We start from the raw sequence: 18,980 nt of genomic DNA, 5'->3' as shown, positions 1-18,980 counted from the left end.
TTTGGCAGCTGAAACAAACCGTGATATAAAAGGTCTGAACTATCACTGCTGTCCATGTCATGCCAAAAAAGCTGCCAAATCTAAAGACAGAATAAGTGATCTACTATCCTGGTATAATGCAATTATTTTCCAGATTTGCTGGATTTCTGGACTAAATGGTGGCAGACTGATCTATTAAGTAGCAGTATGAGTTCAAGTCAAAAACTGGTATTAGAATTTAGTAACAAAGCTGAAAATCAGTATAGAAAAACTAACACATATATGACCGTACAGTAGTAAATACCAGTCCTGCAGAACATATAATAGATTACAGTACAGCTATACATGATGACTTACAGCTAACGTTCTTTCTGATGGAGCTGTTCACATTTCCTATGTTTTCCATCTGGCCCAGACCGACATGACAACTTCTCCAGTCACTACTGTTCTGCAGAGATTGCAACAGACAATTTGACTTCACATTTCCAGCCCCGTCCCAATCTATTTCCAACCTGCAGAGAACCCTCATCCTCCTGATCCCCCAATGATGAGCTGCTGCTGTATGTTTCCCTGTTACTGATCCTCTTCGTACCCCAAATAATGTCCACCACTGTGTTTCTTGTAAAGTAAAATGTCTGCTATGTGCCCTCTAGATGGTAAAATTGCCCCATTAATAAAAATATCAATGCCCCCGTTCAAGTGCCCTAGAAAGCAGTGCTAATATTTTGCCCCCTAGAATGTAATAATGCCTCCAGTGTGGCCATTTTACAATCACAGTACACTGAGTGCCCCTATAACAATAATGCTTTGTAAGTGCACATGTGACGCCCCGGACTAGGTGGGTCGTCCCAGGTAGTCACACACAACACCACACCCCCTCCTGGTTAGGTGACATCAGTCAAACTAAAAACCTTGTCACCACCCTCCAGGTTTGATGTCCACACCAGGGGGGCAGAGCCAGGTGGTTGGCTCCGCCCACCGAGGAGTTCACAGCCCTGGAGGCGGGAAGACACAGTCTAAAGAAGTCTAGTTCAAGTGCAAGTCGAGAGCAGTCAAGTTCACGGGCAGTCCTGTGTCTAGGCTGCCAAGAGACTACCAGGTGGCTGGGTCGGAGCCCAGTCACCATTAGCAAGGAGGCAGACGGTGGTGGCCGCCTGCAGGAGACCGGGAAGACGACCGGTGGAACCGTAAGGGACCGGGACACAGTAGTGGCCCGCCGGAACCGAACCGGGGAGCCAACTGGATACCGGAGCACCAGGCAGGGTACTCAGACCCAGTACAAAGCCCTGAACCGACAGGGCCGAGTCGAATCAACTGATTGCAGACTGGACCTTAGGACCTATCCTACACAAGTCCCGTTAGAAGACAACAGCCCAACCATACTGGGTAAAGCCACCACCAAGGCATAGAGACCCAAAGATCAGCGTCTGCGGGCAAACGGGCTTCTACGGCATATACCAGTCGGGGAGCGGACTACCGGTGTCTAGGCATAGGAGTCAAACATTTACACACAGAGGTGAAGGAGAAAGGCGGAAACCACCAACCTATTCTGGGAGAAGCTGCAGCCGGCTGTGGGCCCCGTTAATCACTCCCTTTGGTTTACCAGAGACTCCAGTATCTTGTGTCAGAGTGAGTACACCAGTGCCATCAGGCACCGCACCGCACTGCACCGCAACACTTCACCCTGCACCCCGGTCGTCGCCTACCGGGCCCTGGAACCAACACCCTCTACCCACAGAGGGGTCAACACCTAGCTGCGCCATTACACCGCTCCCGGGAGTCCCCCATACCTTCACCACAGCAGTGGTGTCTACAATCACCATAACCCGTGGGTGGCGTCACGAACTAACATCCCAAACCACCGCGGCCCCGGCCGTGGAACTCCTCACTCAAATTCCCGCGTGTAGCGCCATCTCCCTTGCAGTCCGACGTGACCCCCGGGTCCGTGAGCGGCTCTAGCCACCACCCGCAGTACGAGCACGGATCCGAGCGGCTCGGCGGTCGCAGCCGAGCCCACGGGGCGGTACACATCGACTCTTCTGGCGTCTGCGAACAGGATAGAACCGTCCACTTACCTGCCTTCAGATCATTGCCAGCGGTTGTCCCGCTGAAAAATTGGAGAATCCGCCATCTTGGGCGCGAAAAGTTCCCGCCTGAGCCGTCTTCCCTGAGCAGAAAGGGCGCGAAGACGAAGCCCCGCCTCCCGAGAGTGGAGCGGAGCAAAAAGCAAGTGAGATGCTCGGAAAACACCACGGGGGGAACGGATGGAAAGATGTCGGCGTTCCCAGACGGGAGCGGAGGGGCGCCCGCCGCTGGTGCGGCGGGGCTCGGGAGAAGCAGAGGGGAGGAGTAGCCTTTGAGGACTGCGGCCTGCGTGAGCTCCCCGCCGGAACCGCTGCTTGGTTGGAGTGGGAGCTGGTCCGGTTCTGTATGAAGGTGAGGGCGCAGAGTCTGCAGCAGCTGCTCGATTGGAAGGCGGAGGTCCGCAGGATGGTTGCCGTGGTGTGGGCCCGTGAGCAAGGGACTGTCGCAGCTGTGCAGCGCCGAGATCAAGCCACGCAGACTCCCGAGCCAACCCTTATCAATTGGGAGCCGGGACCCGGCAGTACAGCAGCAAGCGGGCCCGAGGTGGTGCAACTCTTGGAGGAAGAGGTACCGAGTACGCTGCCCCCGCCGCAGTTCCCGTTAACGGCCTACAGCCCTGGAACCTACTGCATATGGATGGGGAACCCGGTAGATCGTCAGACCGTCGGCCGGGCCGGTCCCCTGCAGTAGTAGCCGCACTCCGAAATGATCCCTGAAGTTTTACAGTTCAACGTTTTAAAGTTAAAGCTTTAAAGGACCCGCTCCTGCAGTTCCCGGAGTCCTTTGTTGATCGTTCCCATGTTCCCAGGGAAACGCCATCCGGTACGCCGGGTGGAAGGAGCCGGAGCCTGCCTGACTTGTTGAACGCCGCCGGGGTCGGAGCCCCTGATGGAGGACGGCGGGAAGTTCAAGGAGCGAGGACAGTTCTAAAAGTAGAGCCCGGTTACCGTACCCGCACCGCAGGCAGTGGAAGACTGGGTCCTTATGGATGGTGCCACCCTGAGCGAGTGTGGCATTGGGGATCCGTGCTGCCCTGTGGCGGACAGGGGAAAGTGGCTGAAGGAGGCTGCGCCGGCAGCGGAGTTTTGGTAAAGTTAAAGAGCGGGAGCGGTTCCCGACTACCATGTTGAAGTCCCCGTTGGGACCCTGACTGCCCTTTCCCGTTGGGACTTTTGTTGCCCCCATTTTATAAAGACAAGGCCGAGAATTTGCAGGCCACCCAAAAACTTTTGGGCTTGTAAATAATACCTCCCTTAACCGGCCGTCCGGTTTCACCGCCTCCGGAGAGGCAGACTGGAGGATGGGCCTGCGGGAAGCTGCTGGCCGAGGCCCGCCACCACTAAACCAGTGGCCATCCTCCGAGACAGGGGTACCCGGGACGTGGGGCCTCTGAAGGGACTGTGAAACCTGCACCCGTCCCGTTAAACACACCTGGGCCCGTTCCTGGACTGGGGAAAAGGGGTGCTGCCCACTTCTTAGGGGCAGCATCAAGGCTACGTTGTTTGGGTGGGTGACTGAGGACCCGATTCCCGTGTTATTAAAAATGTTATCTGAACGTTCAAGTATGTGCCTCCCGTACGGGAAGATCCAAAAGATAAAATTGTTGAAACTTTGTATAAATGTTATTATGTTTGTATTATGTTCCCGTTTTCTATTTTCCAGAAACAAAAATAAACCGGTGATGTCTGCATTAAACCAAGGGGGAATGTGACGCCCCGGACTAGTCGGGTCGTCCCAGGTAGTCACACACACCACCACACCCCCTCCCGGTTAGGTGACATCAGTCAAACTAAAATCCTTGTCACCACCCTCCAGGTTTGATGTCCACACCAGGGGGTGGAGCCAGGTGGTTGGCTCCACCGACCGAGGAGTTCACAGGCCTGGAGGTGGGAAAAGACACAGTCTAAAGAAATCTAGTTCAAGTGCAAGTCGACAGCAGTCAAGTTCACGGGCAGTCCTGTGTCCAGGCTGCCAAGAGACTACCAGGTGGCTGGGTCGGAGCCCAGTCACCATTGTCAAGGATAGGAAAAAGCTGTGGACAAACAAGCGCAAATAGGGTCTTACCCCAATATGTGTGGGGAGGGGAAGGGGGAGTAATATTGCTCACCTGATGTAGTTGTGACAGTCACAACTACTATATGTGCATGTACAACATGATCCCCGGCTGCAGCCACCCAATGGCAGATATCAGAGAGCAATAGAGAAGGGTGTTCAAATGCCGCGCCAACAGATCACTCGTTCAGATGATGAAGACCAATGTCACTTTATTTGCATCTAGGTCTACGCGTTTCAGGAGCCCCTGCTCCCTTCCTCAGGACCGTCAGGTTAAAAATAACATCAAATTTTTAACCTGACGGTCCTGAGGAAGGGAGCAGGGGCTCCTGAAACGCGTAGACCTAGATGCAAATAAAGTGACATTGGTCTTCATCATCTGAACGAGTGATCTGTTGGCGCGGCATTTGAACACCCTTCTCTATTGCTCTCTGATACCATTGTCAAGGAGGCAGACGGTGGTGGCCGCCTGCAGGAGACCGGGAAGACGAACGGTGGAACCGTAAGGGACCGGGACACGGTAGTGGCCCGCCAGAACCGAACAGGGGAGCCAACTGGATACCGGAGCACCAGGCAGGTACTCTGTACTGTGTCTAAGCCCTGAACCGACAGGGCCGAGTCGAATCAACTGATTGCGGACTGCACCTTAGGACCTATCCCACACAAGTCCCGTTAGAAGACAACAGTCCAACCATACCGGGTAAAGCCACCGCCAAGGCATAGAGACCCAAAGGGCCAGCGTCTGCGGGCAAACGGGCTCCTACGGCATATACCAGTCGGGGAGCGGACTACCGGTGTCTAGGCATAGGAGTCAAACATTTACACACAGAGGTGCAGGAGAAAGGCGGAAACCACCAACCTATTCTGGGAGAAGCTGCAGCCAGCTGCTGGCCCCGTTCATCACTCCCTTTGGTTTACCAGAGACTCCAGTATCTTGTGTTAGAGTGAGTACACCAGTGCCATCAGGCACCGCACCGCACTGCACCGCAACACTTCACCCTGCACCCCGGCCCTCGCCTACCGGGCCCCGGGACCAACTCCCCCTACCCACCCTCTATACACTACTGATTCCACAGAAATGTGTGACAACGCAGTAGGGCATTCGGTAACCTCGATGAAGCCTTTTCACTTCAATTCAGTGTGCTCCTGGTTAGTATTAACTAGAGATGAAATACCAGTCCCATCATTCAATAAGCCAGAAGAGCTCCCTGTAGATGAGTCCTGAGCTTTTCCAACAAACAGGAGTCATGATGACCGTGATTTTGAAGGAACTCCATCAATGTCACGAGTTTTTAATCAACCGGAGCCCAATGACCTCAATAGACGGCTATATTTCCCAAAGAAATCAGCAGAATTGTTGGCATCTAGACTAGCAGAGAGGAATCTATTACATCCGGAAACCATAATCACATACTATGGCAGCAGAGAAAAGGATTTACTGCCATTCTTCTGGAAAGAAACTGATTTTGCTTATTGCAACGACGTTCAAGGCTTGGTGATGTAAATGGGCATATCACAACATGGACCAAGAGAATGGCGGCTGTTCATAGACAGCCCTAAAATGTGTACTTTTACACAATGGAAACCAATATGGATTAATCCCAATAGATAACTAAGATGACTGAAGAGCAAATCGCAATTACTCTGGTCCTACGGAAAATATCATACCACGATCACCAATGGTCAATCTGTGTGGAACTAAAGATGGTGAATATTCTCCTGAAGTTTGTAAGGCTCTAAACAAAGAGGGAAGGTGTTTCCACTACATCTTCAGATAATTTCCAGAGATGACCATGGAGAAATAAGGGCAAATTTAGAATCTGTGACAAAAACTGACCCAAAAACAGGTTTAATAACTCGGGCTCCAATTTTCTTTCTCCCCAGTGCTATTGTGATGCCCTGGACTAGCCAGGTAGTCATAACAGACATAACAACATACACACCCCTTCCCTAGACAGTTACACCAGTCAGACAAAAAACCCTTGTTGCCTCCCTCCAGAGTCTGATGTCCACACCAGGTGGGGCGGAGCCAGGCGGTTGGCCCCACCCACCGAAGAGTTCACAAGTCTGGAGGCGGGAAAACAGTCAGATGAGTTTAGGAGTTGAAAGTGAGAGGCGTGAAACGTCTGTGTGTGCCTGGGTAGGAGCCCGGGCATGGACAGCAAGGTTGCCAGATGGTGGTAGCCGTCTGCAGGAGTTAGCGGAACTCTGCAGAGCCGTAGGACCGGGGTCGGGCGTTGGCCCACCGGTACCAAACCGGGGAGCGGAGTGAAGCTAAGCACACAGGCAGGGCCATCGGACCCCAACCAGGCTTGGAGCCGCCGACAATAGTCAAATCCGAGTGTGACAGGAACCCCAGGGGTTTCCCAACAACCAAGACCTGACAGAAGGCAACAGTCCACACCGTGAGGATATACAGCCACCGCCATAGGCTAGAGATCCAAGGGCCAGCGCCTGCGGGCAAAACTGGCTCCTACGGCACCTATACGCCGGGGAGCAGACTACCGGTGGGCAACCACAGGAGTCAGAACATTCTCACAGGTGCAGGGAAAGACAGCCACCATCAGCCGTCCGGGGAGAGCACAACAACACTGCAGCCGGCTGCGGGACCCGTCCATCTGGCCGTTTGGTTTACCAGAGACTCTGTCATTGACTGAGTGAGTACACCAGTGCCATCCGACACCGCGCCGCGCTGTCCCTGCACCCCCAGCCATCCAGCCTCCCCGTTACACCACCGGGCCCCGGGATCACCAATCCCTACCCACGGAGGGGACAACATCCTAGCTGCTCCCTACCATCTCTCCCGGGATCCCCGTCACCAGCAGCGGTGGTGCCATCATCACCACGTCCCGTGGGTGGCGTCACGAACTCTCTCCCCAAACAAACCATCCCTTTTCACTCACGGGTGAGGAGCGCTGCTCGAGTTCCCAGGTCCGACCCACCGCTTGAGCCACCGAGCAGCAGCAGCAGAAGGCCCCGGACCCGAGCGAGGCGAGCGCGTCCCCTCCGCCCGCGACAACTTGGCGTCACGAACAGGATCGAACCAATCTACCTACCGGTAGAAGTGTGCCTTGCAGTCCCCAACGGCGCCGTCCGGCCGAAAAATTGGAAGTTCCACCATCTTTTGGCGCAAAGATTTCCCGCTCGAGCGTCTTCCCCGAGCAGGGAAGGCGCGAAAGTGAGGCCCCGCCCCCAGAGAGGAAGTGCTAGAAAGAACCAAGGGGTGGCGGGTAAAGGCCTGCCTCATGTAGCAGAGAGTATAAAGAAGCGGGGATGCCAGGACTCCGTATTAGTATTGTTCCTGGAACCCACGAGCAGCATGTCCACCCCGTCTGCACAACCCGAGGGCTTGGCGCCCGAGCCCAGAACACCGGTGTGGCTGGAGGCCCAGACGATGCTGCTATGTCGCCGCGGCCAAGTGGAATTACGCCGCCTGATGGCCCGGTAGATAGCCAAAGTGGAGGAGCTGGTTACGGCCGCGCGGCTGTACAAGGTGCAGGCTGTTGAGGAGCGGGTAGGTGACCCACGCCCCTGTGTCCCTGAGAGACCGGCCGCTACGTCTGAGGGATCCGGTCTGCCCCCGGCCCCAATTCAGTCTCCCCTGCTGCCTGCATCAGCTCCCAGCCTCCCTCCGCCCGACCCGCTGGCGCCTCCACCGACAGCGGAAGCCGCGGTCCCGGTTCAGGGAGATCCGCCCACAGAGGAGACCGCCGGCAGACAAGAGAAAGCTACGGGCCCCGCGTGGGCCGCCGGGACGGTGCCCACCCCAGGTGCAGAGACAGAGGCGGCCCAGGACCAGTGGCCACAGGGGACGGCGGAGTGGCTGGAGAACAAGTTGGCACAGTTCTGCATCCAGGTACGGGTCGAATCACTACAGCAGGATCTGAGATGGAGGCAGGGGATACGAGAGATGGTAGCCGCGGTGCGGGCGAATGAGAGGCCCACCCCGGAGGATGCGCCCCTACAGGATCCAGCCTTCCACGACCCCCCGGCCTGGCGGGATGCCGGACCCGCCTGCGGTTAGACCCGTGAACAGTGTACGGACGCTCGGCCGCACATCCGCGCCCCCACGCCGCCAACCCATGAAGGGGAGTAGGCAGCGGTCCACTGTTGCAGCCAAGTTGTCCCCGTTCGGACCCTCAGCACCCTGTTTTCCGTTGAATGAACACCAATCACCGAAGTCTCACCTTATTGCCGTCCGTTGTAAGACAAGTTGTCCCCGTTGGGACCATCAGTGTGTGTATCCTAAACAGCCCACATGAGAAACTACTCATGGACAAGGCCAAGAACTTGCAGGCCACCCACGAACTTGTGGGCTTGTGAATAGTTTGTGGGCCGTTTTCCGTTCTGTGCCGCCTTTGGAGAGGTAGATTGGAGGAGGGACCCGCAGTAGAGCAGGCTGGGGTCCGGCCACCACCGGTACCGGTGGCCATCCTCCGGGGGTCAGGGGTCCCCCTGGACGTGGGGTCCCTGAAGTGACAGCCGGGTGCGAGATACCGTACCCGTTCCCGCTCGGGTAACCTGGACCAGGACTGGGGTAAAGGGGTGCTGCCTCAAGGTTTAGGTTGCCTGGGTGGGGGAGCGGATGACCATGAACCCATCCGTCAGTAATAAAAATGTTTTATATGTTTGAAACGTTAAAGTACCGAGCCTCCCGTAAGGGAAGAACTACAAGTATGCTTATGTTGAATGTTTACATGTTAATTTATCTTTTACAGAAAAATAAAACCGGTGATGGATGGGCAGCCCGCAGACGGTCTGCATTTTACCAAGGGGAAATGTGACGCCCTGGACTAGCCAGGTAGTCACAGACATAACAACATACACACCCCTTCCCTAGACAGTTACACCAGTCAGACAAAAAACCCTTGTTGCCTCCCTCCAGAGTCTGATGTCCACACCAGGTGGGGCGGAGCCAGGAGGTTGGCCCCACCCACCGAGGAGTTCACAGGTCTGGAGGCGGGAAAACAGTCAGATGAGTTTAGGAGTTGAAAGTGAGAATAGTGAAACGTCTGCGTGTGCCTGGGTAGGAGCCCGGGAACTGACAGCAAGGTTGGCAGACGGTGGTGGCCGTCTGCAGGAGTTAGCGGAACTCTGCAGAGCCGTAGGACCGGGGTCGGGCGTTGGCCCACCGGTACCGAACCGGGGAGCGGAGTGAAGCTAAGCACACAGGCAGGGCCATCGGAACCCGACCAGGCTTGGAGCCGCCGACAATAGTCAAATCCGAGTGTGACCGGAACCCCAGGGGTTTCCCAACAACCAAGACCCGACAGAAGGCAACAGTCCACACCGTGAGGATATACAGCCACCGCCATAGGCTAGAGATCCAAGGGCCAGTGCCTGCGGGCAAAACTGGCTCCTACGGTACCTATACACCGTGGAGCAGACTACCGGTGGGCAACCACAGGAGTCAGAACATTCTAACAGGTGCAGGGAAAGACAGCCACCATCAGCCGTCCGGGGAGAGCACAGCATCAACACTGCAGCCGGCTGCGGGACCCGTCCATCCGGCCGTTTGGTTTACCAGAGACTCTGTCATTGACTGTCTGAGTGAGTACACCAGTGCCATCCGGCACCGCGCCGTGCTGTCCCTGCAACCCTGCACCCCCAACCATCCAGCCTCCCCGTTACACCACCGGGCCCCGGGATCACCAACCCCTACCCACGGAGGGGATAACATCCTAGCTGCTCCTTACCATCTCTCCCGGGTTCCCCGTCACCAGCAGCGGTGGTGCCATCATCACCACGTCCCGTGGGTGGCGTCACGAACTCTCTCCCCAAACAAACCATCCCTTTTCACTCACGGGTGAGGAGCGCTGCTCGAGTCCCCGGGTCCGGCCCACCGCTCGAGCCACCGAGCAGTAGCAGCAGAAGCACCGGACCCGAGCGTGGCGAGCGCGTCCCCTCCGCCCGCGACACTATAGATTAAAATTGATACATGTTCTATATGTGAAAGTTTCATATGTAATTTATGGGTGACTGAACGAGGCCTAAATCATACGTATTCACACTGTTGTCTCAAAATAATATTCTGGTCGTTGTGGTATTTTAACATTGGGTAATAATTAGCATTTAGTCATATTAAAGAATGATGAGTGAGGACTACCATGCTCGGGTGCTCAGTACTCGTGACTAGTGATAAATGGGCACTACCATGCTCAGGTGCTCAGTACTTCTAACTATAGAAGATTGGGCACTACCATGCTCGGGTGCACAGTACTCGTAACTAGTGACGAGCGATCACTACCATGCTCGGGTGCTCAGTACTCGTAACTAATGATGAATGGGCACTACCATGCTCGGGTGCTCGGTACTAATAACTAGTGATGAGCGACCACTACCATGCTCGGGTGCTCGGTACTTGTAACTAGTGATAAATGGGCACTACCATGCTCAGGTTCTCAGTACTTCTAACTAGAGAAGAATGGGCACTACCATGCTCGGGTGCTCAGTACTCGTAACTAGTGATGAGCGACCACTACCATACTTGGGTGCTCAGTACTCGTAACTAATGATGAATGGGCACTACCATGCTCGGGTGCTCGGTACCCATAACTAGTGATGAGCAAGCACTACCATGCTCAGGTGCTCGGTACTCCTAACTAGTGATAAATGGGCACTACCATGCTCAGGTGCTCAGTACTTCTAACTAGAGAAGAATGGGCACTGCCATGCTCGGGTGCTCAGTACTCTTAAGCAATGATGAATGGGCACTACCGTGCGCGGTACTTGTAACTAGTGATAAATGAAGTCTATGGGGAACTCAAAGCATTTTTTCAAGATCTTCTAGAAAAATGTACAAGTCCCCCATTGACTGCCATTATACTCTGCACACAAGTCGAGCCCATCTGAGCAATAACTGCTCGTTATGAGTACTGCACACTCGAGCATGGTAGTGCTCACTCATCACTAGTATTAAACCATAAAACAGAAGCGAGATAATGACCGGGAGCAAGTGTAATAATCCTTCCCCAGACTCTGCTTACCGTATGCCATCACTATGGTGAATGGTTAACTGATAGTTATGTTGTATACAGTCAGCAGCTGCTCACATGTCTGCAGCCGGAGATGATTATAAGGTGACTCGTAGAAAGTATTTCAGGAACTTAAAGGAAGATTTATGCCTCACTCAGACATCCATGTTTTATGTACAAATTCTGTCTGTGTTTTTCCTGGATTGAACACAACCCATTATAGTCTACGGCGCTGTTCACATGTCAGTGTTTTTGAGAGTCCACAAAATTAAAGCCATGTCCAGTTTTGATCCAAGTAAAGACTAGATGATAGCTGGAAAGACAAAATAAGTGCAGATATGGTCTTATCTGGGATACTATCAAACTCCAAATGGAGAAGGAAGGCTCACCTCCTCTGGTTGTAATAAGTCACAACCACACACTAGTACTGTGTAATACAGCACCCCAGTAGAAGATGATCAATGTGGGTAGATGAAAAGGTTAACTGTGGAAGGAATCTCCAACGCTCAGGATGGTAGATGATTGTAAACTTTATTTGACAACATGTTTCAGAGAGAATTCTTCTTCTTCAGGACAAAAATAATTTTGTCCTGAAGAAGAATTCTCCGAAACGCGTTGACATTGATGATTTTGATCCAATTCATGGGTTCAACTTACTAAGGAAAAGTGTCCATTTCTATAGTGCCGACATATTCTGCAGTACTTTACAATTCAGAGGGGACTTGTACAGATAATATCACACATTACACAGTAACATAATTCAACAGATAGTAAGAGGAGTGAGGTCCCAGCTCACAAGATCTCTCAGTCAACTATCACTACTTGCTGTAATATATTGTTTCTTCTTGCAGGATGTAAACCAAACTTGGCACACAGATAACCCGGACTTCTCCTGGTGTTTTCATTATACCGTTCTTTACTGGATACCCTGTTTTTATCTATTTGCCTGTTCTCCGTTTTACATCCTCTATCTACGACGACATGGACGAGGCTACATCAGACTGTCTCTTCTCAGCAAAGGAAAGACTGTAAGTATGGTGAAATGCTCTGCTGTGTGGGGTCGTCTTACTGCTGGGTTTATTACCCTTTTACCTATGAACCTACATCAGGTCTATTCTATATCTTTACATACTGTATTGAAAACGTTCAGAAATAGGGTGTGGCTTGTGCCGCCCCCAGGGAAGCAGCCGAACTGCTCGGATCCGGGTTCGCTGTGGCTCGAGGGTCTCTGGACCGGGGGTCATGCGGCAACTCAAATGAAAAGGGGAGTATTTACAGGGGAATTGATATAGTTCGTAACGCCACCTGTGGTGTATGGTAATTTGGGAGTACCACCGCCGTCGTTGGGAGTACCCGGGGTGATGAAGTGGGCCAGCAAGGTGTCGTAGCCCTCCACGGGTAGGGGGGAATGCCCTGGGACTCTGTGTGGGATGCAGGGGTTACTCTCGTACTCACTCAGTCAATAAGCAGATGCTGACAACTGGGTAAACCAACTCTCTGGGTGCCGCTGAGGGGAACTCGTCCAGGTCCCGTCCCCTATAGTGTTGCCTGGTTATCCGTGACCTGCTTCCTGGCACTAAGTTTAACTTCAACGTGGTGGCCCAGTAGTCTGAAACTTGCCGGGCCCCGCTCCCCACTGTGGCCAAGTATGGGAGCTTGCTCTCAGGGCTCACACTTGGGATTTTCTGGACCGTTTTGGGTTGGAAAGTCCTATTCCCCTCGTTGCACTAATGCCCCAATTCTGGAGCGGGTGGGAACAGATCATAAAGCCTCCGTTCTCCTCAGGTGAATTGTCAGGTTGCCTGAAGCTTCTCCCTGACCTAGAGTCTGTGTACCCCGCTGTGCCTTCGGTCCCTTTTCCGGTGATAGTGCTAGGCTGCCGGCTGTCCTCCTTGACCGGTCCAGGCACCTTGCCAAAATCCCCTGCGACCGGGGGTCCAACTCCTCTAGGTCCAGACCACCGTCTGCAACCTAGACAGCTTCTCTTAGGAGCCACCGCTCCTGACCTCCTCTCACTCACTCTCTCTGACTAATCACTGACTACACTCCTCACCTCCACTCCCTGACCCCCCAGGTGGGCGACTCTATTCCACTCAAGCCGTCCACAGGTTTGCCTGGTGGGTGTGGTGCAGGGTGTATCTAGGATTTGATTTGCTGTTGGAGGCAACACTATTAAGATAGGGACCCAGAACCAAGAGGGAGGTGGAATACTGCACAGGAGGATAGGTTGTGCAGTACCCTGTGACGACCTGATAGTCCAGGGTCGTCACAGTTCCACACCTATGCGACAAGCCAGTTACCTGACCCAAGGATGACCCTAGAGATGGGCCCTAGAAAAGGAATGGGTGGGATGGGCTTTTAGTCAACCCCACTACTAAACACTAAAGAAGACACACTGAGCACACACACATGGGAAAAGTGCATGAACAACTTATCTCCAGATGCCTCAGGAAGAAGTTCAACAAAGAGCAGCAATGATCCTATAGATAAGTGCAAGCCGTCTGCTTGAATCCAGAGCTTGTGAAGGAACTGAATATCACCAGCACTAATCCAGGGAAAATAAGAATATTTAAACTCAAGGGGAAATACAGATGATTAGCAGCTGAAGGGAAGAGTATTACAGGTGGTATGGCTGATGTAATACAGGTGGCAAAAGAGATGTATTATGTTTGGTATGGATGATGTATTACAGGTGGCAAGGAAGATGTATTATAGGTCATATGGATTGTGTATTATAGGTAACAAGAAAGATGTATTAAATTTGGTATGCATGATGCAATATTGTCTTTGTGGATGATGTATTACATCTTATATGGATGATTTCTTACAGGTGGCAAGGAAGATGTATGACATTTGGTATGGGTGATGTATTATTGGTATTACATGTCATAAGGATGATGTATTACAGGTGGCAAGGATGATGTATTGTATTTGGTGTGGATGATGTATTACTGGTATTATGGATAATTTCTTACAGGTGGCAAAAAAGATGTATTACAATTGGTATGGATGATGTAATATAGGGGTTATGGATGATTTCTTACAGGTGGCAAGGAAGATGTATGACATTTGGTATGGATGATGTATTATTGGTATTACATGTCATAAGGGTGATGTATTACAGGTGGCAAGGATAATGTATTACAGTGCCTACAAGTAGTATTCAACCCCCTGCAGATTTAGCAGCTTTGATAAGATGCAAATAAGTTAGAGCCTGCAAACTTCAAACAAGAGCAGGATTTATTAACAGATGCATAAATCTTACAAACCAACAAGTTATGTTGCTCAGTTAAATTTTAATAAATTTTCAACATAAAAGTGTGGGTCAATTATTATTCAACCCCTAGGTTTAATATTTTGTGGAATAACCCTTGTTTGCAATTACAGCTAATAATCGTCTTTCATAAGACCTGATCAGGCCGGCACAGGTCTCTGGAGTTATCTTGGCCCACTCCTCCATGCAGATCTTCTCCAAGTTATCTAGGTTCTTTGGGTGTCTCATGTGGACTTTAATCTTGAGCTCCTTCCACAAGTTTTCAATTGGGTTAAGGTCAGGAGACTGACTAGGCCACTGCAACACCTTGATTTTTTCCCTCTTGAACCAGGCCTTGGTTTTCTTGACTGTGTGCTTTGGGTCGTTGTCTTGTTGGAAGATGAAATGACGACCCATCTTAAGATTCTTGATGGAGGTGCGGAGGTTCTTGGCCAAAATCTCCAGGTAGGCCGTGCTATCCATCTTCCCATGGATGCGGACCAGATGGCCAGGCCCCTTGACTGAGAAACAGCCCCACAGCATGATGCTGCCACCACCATCCTTGACTGTAGGGATGGTATTCTTGGGGTCGTATGCAGTGCCATCCAGTCTCCAAACGTCACGTGTGTGGTTGGCACCAAAGATCTCGATCTTGGTCTCATCAGACCAGAGAACCTTGAACCAGTCTGTCTCAGTGTCCTCCAAGTGATCATGAGCAAACTGTAGACGAGCCTTGAAATGACGCTTTGAAAGTAAAGGTACCTTACGGGCTCGTCTGGAACGGAGACCATTGCGGTGGAGTACGTTACTTATGGTATTGGCTGAAACCAATGTCCCCACTGCCATGAGATCTTCCCGGACCTCCTTCCTTGTTGTCCTTGGGTTAACCTTGACTCTTCGGACAAGCCTGGCCTCGGCACGGGTGGAAACTTTCAAAGGCTGTCCAGGCCGTGGAAGGCTAACAGTAGTTCCATAAGCCTTCCACTTCCGGATGATGCTCCCAACAGTGGAGACAGGTAGGCCCAACTCCTTGGAAAGGGTTTTGTACCCCTTGCCAGCCTTGTGACCCTCCATGATCTTGTCTCTGATGGCCTTGGAATGCTCCTTTGTCTTTCCCATGTTGACCAAGTATGAGTGCTGTTCACAAGTTTGGGGAGGGTCTTAATTAGTCAGAAAAGGCTGGAAAAAGAGATGATTAATCCGAACATGTGAAGCTCATTGTTCTTTGTGCCTGAAATACTTCTTAATACTTTAGGGGAACCAAACAGAATTCTGGTGGTTTGAGGGGTTGAATAATAAATGACCCTCTGAATAAACTTTTCACAATTTAAAAAAAAAAAAAAAAAAAGAAATAACATTCTTTTTTGCTGCAGTGCATTTCACACTTCCAGGCTGATCTACAGTCCAAATGTCACAATGCCAAGTTAATTCCGAATGTGTAAACCTGCTAAATCTGCAGGGGGTTGAATACTACTTGTAGGCACTGTATATTTGGTATGGATGATGTATTACTGGTATTATGGATGATTTCTTACAGGTGGCAAAAAAGATGTATTACAATTGGTATGGATGATGTAATATAGGGGTTATGGATGATTTCTTACAGGTGGCAAGGAAGATGTATGACATTTGGTATGGATGATGTATTACTGGTATTACATGTCATATGGATGATGTATTGTATTTGGTGTGGATGATGTATTACAGGTGGCAAGGATGATGTATTTGGTGTGGATGATGTATTACAGGTGGCAAGGATGATGTGTTGTATTTGGTGTGGATGATGTATTACTGGTATTATGGATGATGTATTACATGTCATATGGATAATATATTATAGTTGGCAAAGAATATGCATCACATTTGGTGTGGAATATGAAATATAGGGGTTATGGAGGATGTATTACCATGCTATACCAGCACCCAGGGTCACTCCACCAATGAGCCGGCCTTAGAGCAGCAGCGGTATATAGTATATCTAGTGCTGGGCAATAACCTGATCGCTGTTTTTATTGCAGTCTTCTGCTTTTACAGCCATATGGAAAAGCTCCATAAACCTGTTCACACAATATATTTACCAGGAAGCTTCAAGGACATGGATTCTCCTGCTCATAATGGACCTTTTACAGCTGAGGTCCATCACCCCATAAAAGAATCACTTGCATTTTTGTTATTATTTGTAGTCATAACATTGTTGTAGGTTTTATAGAAAGTGAAGCACAATAAAGAGGTTAGAAGAGCAGTTCATAGAAGAAGCTGGGGCCGCGCTGTGACATTGCACCCTTGGGCTCAGTGCTCCAATACGCCAGGTCTCCGTGTGTACAGGGAGCAGCTGCAGGAGACCCGTAGGGATTGTAAGGATCTGGTCCCAGTCCTGGCAGGAGGAAAAACACCATGACAGATGCAGCTTTACACCAAATACACTGCAGTGCCCATATCTATGGTGGTTCAGACCCGACACGTGTGACACTGCTGATCCCCAAAACATAAACTGAGCCTGTACTTATGGGACTGGTGTTTGTGGTGGTTTCTGTTGTAAAAAATGTGTAAAAATTGCTTTATTTTGCCACATAATCGAATTGTAGCAAAAAACCCCACAGATTTAATGAATGCAAATACATCCTCGAGCAGTTCCCTAAGCACACAATGGTTTGTTAACATTGGAGTATATTTATTTTGACAGTTCATTATTTGCACTCTTTTTTTCAGAATCTAACACACAACTCCAATCACAGTCAAACGATCAATATTTTTCAGAATAAGGAAACCTGGTAAAATCAAAAAATATGCCAAACTTATATACAGTAATGACATCCTTTGGTTATCAATAGTGTATGGCATACAGATCTATGTCATACTATCCTTGATCTTCATTTTTAAAGATAATCTGTCAGCAGGTTTTTTTCTATGTAATCTAAGAGCAACATGATGTAGGGGCAGAGACACTGATTCCAGTGATGTATCACTTATTTGTAGTGATTGTTTCAATTTCAATAAAATCCTTTTTATCTGCTGCAGAATGCTGTGCCCTGTATAGCCCCGCCCACACCACTGATTAACAGCTTCCTGTGTACACTGTGAATGATCAATCTACTAATCCCTTGTTGAGGAGGGGTTATGCAGATTAGCTGGTTTGATTTATAGGTGATGCCTAGTCCTGTAGTGATAATCGCTTGCTGATAAAACGCTGAATGTATTGAAGTCACAGATCACAGCCTAATAAGTGATGCATCCCTGGAATCCAAATATATCACAGTAGCGCATTCAGTTTTACAGATTTTGCAAACATTAGACTCAGTTTCCAATTTTATATCACCTCTTGAGTGGTATACTTTAGACAAGGGGTGGGCAATTAATTTTCCGGAGGGGCCATATGAGAGAGTTGACTGGTGTGGAGAGCCGAAACATTAGGCTGAAATTAATTTTGCTCAATATTAATTATTTAATATTAATTCTATCCCTTAATATTGAGCAGAATTAAGTAGGCTCCTATATACGTTATGAGCCCTCACAAAGCCGCCTATATACAGCATGAGCCCTCACAAAGCCTCCTATATACAGTATGAGCCCTCACAAAGCCTCCTATATACAGCGTGAGCCCTCACAAAGCCTCCTATATACAGCGTGAGCCCTCACAAAGCCTCCTATATACAGCGTGAGCCCTCACAAAGCCTCTTATATACAGCATGAGCCCTCACAAAGCCTCTAATATACAGTATGAGCCCTCACAAAGCCTCCTATATACAGTATGAGCCCTCACAAAGCCTATATACAGTACGAGCCCTCACAAAGCCGCCTATATACAGTATGAGCCCTCACAAAGCCTCCTATATATAGTGTGAGCCCTCAAAAAGCCTCTTATATACAGCATGAGCCCTCACAAAGCCTCCTATATACAGTATGAGCCCTCACAAAGCCTCCTATATACAGTATGAGCACTCACAAAGCCTCTTATATACAGCATGAGCCCTCACAAAGCCTCCTATATACAGTATGAGCCCTCACAAAGCCTCCTATATACAGTATGAGCCCTCACAAAGCCTCCTATATACAGTATGAGCCCTCACAAAGCCTCCTATATATAGTGTGAGCCCTCACAAAGCCTCTTATATACAGCATGAGCCCTCACAAAGCCTCCTATATACAGTATGAGCCCTCACAAAGCCTCCTATATACAGTATGAGCCCTCACAAAGCCTATATACAGTACGAGCCCTCCCAAAGCCTCCTATATACAGTATGAACCCTCACAAAGCCTCTTATATACAGTATGAGCCCTCACAAAGCCTATATACTGTACGAGCCCTCCCAAAGCCTCCTATATACAGTATGAGCCCTCACAAAGCCTCCTATATACAGTATGAGCCCTCACAAAGGTTCTTATATACAGTGAGCCCTCACAAAGCCTATATACTGTACGAGCCCTCCCAAAGCCTCCTATATACAGTATGAGCCCTCACAAAGGTTCTTGTATACAGTATGAGCCCTCACAAAGCCTCCTATATACAGTATGAGCCCTCACAAAGGTTCTTATATACAGTATGAGCCCTCACAAAGCCTCCTATATACAGTATGAGCCCTCACAAAGCCTCCTATATACAGTATGAGCCCTCACAAAGCCTCCTATATACAGTATGA

At 50.2% G+C, this 18,980-nt stretch overlaps 1 protein-coding gene across 1 annotated transcript in view; it reads left to right on the top strand.

The window, feature by feature from the left end:
• Positions 1–18,980, top strand: part of LOC142245329 (multidrug resistance-associated protein 1-like) — a 170,706-nt gene that overhangs the window by 20,960 nt on the left and 130,766 nt on the right. The window contains 1 exon segment of the mRNA XM_075317959.1: positions 11,942–12,118. Coding sequence (XP_075174074.1) covers positions 11,942–12,118 — 177 coding nt within the window.

Source organism: Anomaloglossus baeobatrachus, chromosome 7, assembly GCF_048569485.1.
Source record: "Anomaloglossus baeobatrachus isolate aAnoBae1 chromosome 7, aAnoBae1.hap1, whole genome shotgun sequence".
NCBI lineage: Eukaryota > Metazoa > Chordata > Amphibia > Anura > Aromobatidae > Anomaloglossus > Anomaloglossus baeobatrachus.
This window is presented reverse-complemented; position numbering and strand designations above follow the sequence as displayed.